General features: G+C 34.8%; 1 protein-coding gene across 1 annotated transcript; it reads right to left on the reverse strand.

Annotated features, from left to right (window-relative positions):
* Positions 1-372: 372 nt before the first annotated feature.
* Positions 373-7,415, reverse strand: LOC110409785 (phosphoglycolate phosphatase). The gene is made up of 8 exons (XM_021419251.1): positions 6,998-7,415; positions 6,110-6,433; positions 5,737-5,956; positions 4,929-5,069; positions 4,717-4,841; positions 3,242-3,446; positions 1,726-1,979; positions 373-737 (listed from the first exon to the last, which is right to left on the reverse strand). The coding sequence occupies exons 1-8, from the start codon at positions 7,105-7,107 to the stop codon at positions 569-571; spliced, it is 1,548 nt and encodes a 515-aa protein (XP_021274926.1). The 5' UTR covers positions 7,108-7,415; the 3' UTR covers positions 373-568.
* Between the last annotated feature and the right edge of the window lie 854 nt (positions 7,416-8,269).

Raw genomic sequence — 8,269 nt, forward strand, 5'->3', positions numbered from 1 at the left:
CTTGAAAACTCCCCTCACATTATTTAGGCATATGCCAACTATTCAGAAATTTCCATTTCAGTCACACTACCCAAAATTTGTGTGCTCAGAAGGTCCCCCATATAGCAGTGAAAAAAACTCAAACCTTCTCTCTCAAACTCAAACTCACACACACAAACACACATCGCACCACATACATGCACATGCTAAAAGCCATTGACTGACCACATATGGTTCCAAAGCGTGGGGTGGTTTCTATCCCTAAGCTGCAACTGCAAGAACACAAGAAAAAGAGACGAGATAGCTAATAGAAGGACAAATCCACATTTAGATAGGCATAAATGAAATTGCAACCATCTGGTAACAATCACACATCAAAGTTAAACAGTGATCTTAACAAAGAGCTGAATCAACTTGACAATTTATTGACCAAAAGATTTAGAGAAGCATCAGGTAGAACAAAGGCAAAAATAAGAAAAGTCCCATTGTAACGACGCACAGATTACATTCCTATGGACTGCTACATCAAGTAAAAATGAACGTAATAGAAATTTGCGACAAACAAAATGAAAAAGGTACCATTTACATCTCACTTCCATTTGAGGGACTGCCTAATTCCTGTATAGATGAGTCCTAATGACCTCCCAATCAAGCAAACTAGAAAGAATGAGATGGCACTGCTGACTTTGTTGATAATAGCTCTAACTATAGGCATGCTAATGTCGGAAAACTCAAGGAGTAGGCTGAAATAGTACCTCCTGTAATGAGCAAAGCAAATATTAGGTTTAAAACTATATCCGAGTTTATAACCATTAAGAATCAAATAACACCAGCAACATGCAGCAAGATAATAAGATTTGATGTACAAAGTCACAGTATTCAGTTAGCAGTAAAGGAAGAAATATTGGTTTTCTTAATCCTTACGTGTATATATTACACTAATACATACTATAATAGTCCCTTATTCATTAAATATTTATGTAAAAGATTGGAAGAACCTTTTTAGTCATATAATATGTGCCTCTTCTATCCCTAAAATCCATGCCTTAACTTTAGACAGAACTACTATTTGATGAAAATCTGCAAAAGTTCAAGCAGACTTTAGGCGTCGCTCATCACTGATAGGCCAAGATCACAGACACAAGGTTTTTGAAGTTCAATCATCATAGATAGGACAGACAATAACATGCTTGCACATGGCTTTGCAATATGTATATACGCATTCATGTATCTATGAGAGTATATTGTCATCAAGGCAATAGCCTTAGCCACCAACTACACTTTTGTCATTTCATGCCTTCTTACTGCAGTTATCCTTGTCAGAATTCAGCATGATGAACATTCTCAATCTGCAGTCCCCCTAAATGCCAACTATTGATACATAGGCATACCCTGATGGAATCATTTCAGACTATTCTTTTTCCACTCCACCAAAGCATGTTTATTAGCAAAGCTTTTGTAATCGCCCACACTATGTAAGATAATACAACACCTTCAAGCCCATATTCAGTGCTGAAAAGCTAATTTAACCACTCTCGAAGAAAGTTATAGAAGAGGGGGCATATCAAAGCCATTGAGATTAACTGGTGACAAAAATATGAGAGATAAGTGCCATAGAGTCTCTTTGTATCTAAAACATTTCAGGATTATTCTATAAGATAATATACATCCACCAAAGGACTGTGACTAGCAATGTCTGTAAGCAGGGAAAATTATTTATAGAGGGAAAGAGTATAGAAAACATACCACCCTGTTAAGGCTCTTAATTCCTTGGTGCGTTTTACAGACATAGAGAAATGGCTTATCAGAACATAATGTAATGAAGGTGACAAACTTTCATATTTTCTTAGGGTAAACTTCTTCCACCAACTATAAGTTTCAGTGTCGTCACTGCTTTTATCCTCAATGAGTTGGCTCTTAAGTGTGTAGAGGTCAAAGCGATCCTCATACATCGATACAATTGCCTCCAGATTTTGATACCACCACTGGTTTAAAGCGACCTGATAACCAGCACATGTTTAAAATCTTGATGAAATTATAACCAGAAGTTCCAATCTCCAGCACCAAGATCTATAGTGCATTACAACCAACAATTTTAAATCTCCTCAATTGCATATATCCAAATTATCTCACTCAATAGCCAAACAGATTCTAAAACGAGCACCAATATCACATAAAAGTTTTAAGAAATTTCTAGTCTGTAAGAAACAATTCCCTCCTTACCATACAGCTCATCTGAATGAGAAATTAATATAAATAGTATTGAATTGCTCAAATTAAGAAATATGTCTTCGTGCAAGCCTTATACTTAGCATCTGATTGTACATATTCATAGCATAAAATGAAACAGTTTAACATATATGCATCTGAGAGAAGCTTGAAATAACATGCAAAGGATAAAAGGGAAATAAAAAACATAAAAAGCCTTGAGGATTTCTGCCATAAGCATCGTCATCGACCTGCTTAGGACTAGTTTGGCATTGCTGTTACAGTTGGAAAAAAGCTCGAGTTGGGAAAAGTGTTTTTGAAAAGTGCTTCGAGGAATTGCTGTGAAAAGTATGATTTGGGATTTTTGAGTGTTTGGCATTGTTGTGAAAAAGAGTTATGATGAGTTAAAATGTATGAAAAGGGCATGATATTGAAAAGTTAAGAATGAGTCATTTTCTTTACTTTTAGGTAATTATTGTTAAGATGTACCAAAATATAAAGTATTGTAAATTTTAATTTTAAAAGAATGTACACAAAATGCAACTTTAGATTTTCTAAAAATTAAATTTGCTTCAAACTAGAAATTAAATAGTTATATTCTCACCATATTTTTCCTTTGAAATTCACTAAATTTTATTTTACATTCAAAATGTTTGAATATTTAAAAGGGTAATTTAGTCATTCAGAAAATTTTGAATGAATGGGAATTTTGGCTATTTGATACCAAAAACTACTTTTGACTAATGCAAAAGCACTTGCGTCCAAAATTGCTATCGAAAAGCACTCTTGGAGCTAAACCAACACGTGTTTGGCATTGCATTTGGGCCAAAAACACTTTTTGCCACAATGTCAACTGCGCTCTTAGTGCCTGTACTAAGTCAGTATACCTAATACGCTCAATCAATCCATCCATCAACCTCACAACTAGAACCCCCATTCTTTTACTTCCAGAAGAACAGTACTAAAAATATATGCTCACAAACTGGTGCAATGTAATAAGGAGTTGAAGACTAATAGGTGTTACCACTAAACCCAATAAGAAAAAGAGCGATACCTCATTGCGCAACCTTTGAAGTGCACGAGTAGACAAATTACAGATAGCTAAACCCAGACTATTCACTTCATCTGACAAATTGCCATCAACAGAAATAAGCTCCAAATAAGTGCTTGCTATCCCATCTGCTAAAGTTATTACCAAATCTTCTAGTATGGAATCCCCATATAAAGTAAACAAGCTTTGGTCATAACAGCAACCCTTCCTGGAAAGAACAGATAAATGGGACAAATAAGTTTCTCAACAAAGATTAAATATATATTGACAACACAATCTAATGCGAATTAAAAGTAAAAAGCAGATGTCAATGCCTACATAGATTGTACCCAAAATCTAGTTATCCTCAGACAACATATAACGTGTAGCGGTAAATTTTATAAATACAGCAACAATTTGAGATTCAAATCTTTTTGTTGCTGGCATGATTATTCTCCCAAGTCAGGACGATACCTAACACGCAATCATAGGTTCTTCAAATAAACCTCCTGTGAACAACTATTAGTGCAAGTTACCTTCATTCAGTTCTTTATCTAGAAACAACTATAGAAACCAAGTGAATTTTAACAGCCAATTCAAGGCATCCTATTCGACAGAATATGATTAGGGTCAGCACTCATATTTACCAATAAATCTAGTATTACTCTAATCGGTGGATTGGTCAATGGAATATGATACTTGTTAGAACCATATCTATTAAGATTTATAATTCTTAAAAAGTACAGGCATGAAACAAGAGTAACCAATCTTTTGAAAGAAATTAAGTAAGGGAAAAACAGATTTCAAAGAAAAAGAAAGCTAAGCAGCCAGTTTCCCCAAAACCTATTTGTTCTATCAGTTGCATAGTTTTCCATGACAATAGAAAATCTTCTACATCAAAAGTCCAGGAGTTTAGGGGATCCAAAACTTTGGAAGGTTAAAATGTTTCTCTTAATATATTGGCTAGCATAAAGGGCCATCAAGGCATTTAAATCCCACAGCTTGGAAACATCCAGGCTCATTTCCTCTGAACCATCGCAAAAGCCACTTGTTTCATGCACTTTGAAGGCCCCACAACTGAAAGAGATTCATAAGCAGTTAGGGCTTAAACCAGAAGAGGGAACTATGAATCCAGCAGCCTAAGACACCTATTATACATTTTCAAGAATGATTTAAGTGGAGATTGCATACATACATGCATATATATCTTCTAATCAGTATTACCCATAAATTAGGATACATAGATGCATAAAAATTACCTAGAAATTGTTTCTAGAGAGAAAGAAACATTTAAAAAAACTATGGATGCAACCAATGATCAGATTAGTAGCCCAGAAGTTCTCATGCAGTGCACTAAAAGCAACCGTCACTGCCCAGAAATTCATATTCTACAAAGCTCTTGATTAACCTATGAAGATATAAAACATATAGAAACAATCATCTTTGAACAAACTACAATAAACATGACAAAAGACAGAGACAATCACAGTTTATTTTACCTTAAAGAACCAAATCTAAGAAAATACAACATCTCTGCATACAGATTTTCCTTCCCCGACTTTCTAATATTTTGTAAAACTGTGTCGTCTCCATTTAACTTCTCAGTTATCAGAGAAACAAGTTCCTGTCAAAAGGGGGAAAGAAAAGGATATTTCATACCAACAAGCTAACAACATAGAAATCATACGTTATCATAAGATTTTTTAGGTACCATATTATTGCTTTCGAGTCCAAGTTCCTTCTCCAACCAAGCAAAGCATACCGGCTTACAGGATTTTTGAATAATTCTGGAAAAGGCTATCAACCAATCATCCATATTGCCAGTGTCAGAAGTACCAACATTGTTTTTCACCTGAAAAACAAATTTTGAAACCTTCAAGCAAAATACAAACTTAATAAATAAAAAATATTTATACCCTACTGATTAAGCCTGCAGTGAGGTACTTTACTACAAAAAAAGCATGCGAATTTTCCATTTAATAAGATCAAAATGATAAATTTATTTATTAAAGTTCCCTGCTTCAAGACTTTCCTTATTGGAAACACAAAAATTATTATAAGAGATGACCCCTTTACTTGGTATCACAAGTTGGGATCTATGAATTCAGAAACTCACAATTTACAGAATAACACCAAAAAGCAAAGACTCTTCTTATGCAAAACTCAGATATACTTTGTGGTCTATGAATTCAATAAAAACTCAGTAACTCGTCCATTATCAGGGAGTTAAATATACCTTGTTTTAGTCTTAGGTTATAAATTTCTGTCCTTAATACAAATTTAGAATACAAACATACCACAAGTTTTTGAGAAACCTACATTTCATCCCACACATTATTTGCTTCTAATAGACCTTTTAATTTTGTATATGAAAGATGCAAAGCAGAAAGGATGGTCTCACAGCAGTCAACTAAAACATGGAGTTTCTTTGAAAATAATGAATTTATACAAATTAAATTCAATATAATGAAATAGTCAAAGTAACTAGAGCATTAGGAACCAATAGAGACAGTGCCTGCCTCTTCCTCAAGTTGGCGAAGAGAAGCCCAAAGCAATCTAATCTTTGGACCTTCAGATACAGCATACAAACTTAATGGTCGCTTAGCAAGTTGCTGCTCATCAAGAACTCCAATTCTGAAATCACTCCCACGTTCAATACTGTCTAGAGAATCCAAAAGTTTTCCTCTTACTACATCCCAGGCATGCTTCAAATTATTTTGGTCACAGTTCGTCCCGGCACTGCATTTATAAAGTAAATATATCCTCCCTAAATGAGAAACAAAGCATACACATGCCAAATCACAGTACTAAAAATAATGTACTACTGTTCCATGATCCACGTATAAGGGAAACATTCATTGGATTTTAAATATTTGATACGCTTACCCTTACCTACCAGAAGAGGTTGAGCTTTTGGGAAAGGCATCATCATCAGCTATATTCTTTTGAGATGGGGAACTGGACTTTTGAACAGGAATTACTCCGGCCAGATATGCAAGAAATATACTAGCCATCAAAAGTACTTGATCACCGAAAGGAATCCAATTAGAGGCTGTTATACCATCAGAGTCCACTAAAGACCACATGCAAGTAGACCTCAAGGACGTCTCCCTGAAGCAAGGACTTACTTTCAAATACGAGATAAATGGATTGTCAGCGTTGTGATTTTTCCATCTTGAAAGCCAGGAAACTTTACAGCTTCTATAGGAACACTTGCTAGAAGCAAAGCAAAAAATGCAAAAGTGAGGCTAAAATCGAAGCTAATAGAAAATTTTCAATGGTAATTGTAATGCCTAACAGCAGAGAAAAATTATGCAAGTATTACACGCATTGCAACTGGGAACTTGGCCTCATGTGCATGAAAAATTCTATATGGATGTGCTAAATGGTCCGCATTGAAAAGTGGGTGGACAGAAACAATGACATTGTATGCAAATAAAAAATAATTTACAGGTAAAGAGTGATGTCGCACATTCGGATTAATCGGACTGACACTCTTTCAGACTCTTTAGCATTTCTCAGTCATAAATTGCAAATTCAGTTGTCTTCAAAGCCGAAAAGGTGCAGTTCAAGCTACTAGATAGACTATACGACCAAGGTGAGACTTCTTCCAATTTGGAAATTTTCGAAACTTGTTACAAACAAATATGAAATCACATAAGCGATCAAAAAGTGGACTACCGTCTCAAACCCAAATTTATCTTCCAGAGAAATCACGAAATGTCAAATATGAAAATAAAAAAGAATACTAAAGGAGCGAAAAAAAAAAGAGAGATATACCTCAGCGGCGTCCTAAAATTCAAATTAGGATGCACAAATCCTCTCTGCTTAAGAAAACTTGGGTGCAAATGCGGCTTGATGCATGAGGATGAAGCTGCATATTCCGCCATTTGATAAAACAAAAACAAAACCTTCCGCAAAGCAATCACCACATGTCCTCTTACATTTACCAAATCAAATCCTACACAACAGAGAAGATGGCATTGGAGTGCTCGGAATGTCGCAGTTAGGGTTAGGGTTAGGATTTATTTTGAAAGAAATGGTAATACAGTTTGTGTTGTTATGATGGAGAACGGGAAGGAGATGTGGGAAAGGAAGAGGAGGGAAAAATGGAGATGCGATAGGAGGATTGGGAATGTGCGAACGTAGTTGTTCCCGTCTCACTTTTCTTATGAATACGAATACGATCTCTGTTTTGTCGTCCCTACGCTTCGCATAAACTCCTAATAAATAACCGCCAATTATACCAGCAAAAATACTGATACATACGGTTTCTTTGTTTTCTTTTTTTTTAGAAAAATACGTTTAAGTATTGGAAATATACATGATTAAAATCCAAAAAGCTCCTTCTAGTATTTCTATAAAGACACTTTCTTCTTATTTTAAAATAATACCTTTATCTTTTGATTGTTAATACTATTAATAACCTGTTAAAAAATTTAAAATCAAAATTAAATTAAAATTTTAAGACACAAATATCTATAATATATTTAAAAAGAAACTCTAAGGACTTTCTCATTATACCATGTGTAAACTTGGACAGTGACCACGATTTTAAATTAGATGTTTTAAATTTTCAACAGAGTTTGTAAAAGAGTAAATACATTACTCACGTTTGAGTCAAACTAAAAAAATAAAGAATTGGTGTTAATGAGTGGCCACGTCCAACTTGAATGGGGTTTTAAATCTCAAGTAGTGTTTCCAAAAGAAAACCTAAAATTGCCCATGTGTGTGAGTAAAACTAAAAAATGAAGAATGCTCTTGAACAATCCTTTGATGATCGGTGTGGAGGGTCAACTTCGACCCTGTTGGTGTTTTTCTGTCCATTCCTATCCTATGCTCTTTTTACTCCTCAGGTTGACTTCGTTGGACCTGATCATGCTCCATTTTTTCAACTTCCCTTATTGTCAGCTTGCCCTCAAGTTTGATCAGTCTCCTCAGGTCTGTGTTATATTTCAGGCTTGTCCTCAAGTCAACTTTGGGAAAACTAAAGGATCATGAATTTTTAATATTTTTTGTGGATTTCAATCAAATGGTTTTGGTTTTTGGGAT

This window comes from Theobroma umbraticum, unplaced genomic scaffold (assembly GCF_002168275.2).
Source record: "Theobroma umbraticum cultivar Fairchild unplaced genomic scaffold, ASM216827v3 scaffold_44.0, whole genome shotgun sequence".
NCBI lineage: Eukaryota > Viridiplantae > Streptophyta > Magnoliopsida > Malvales > Malvaceae > Theobroma > Theobroma umbraticum.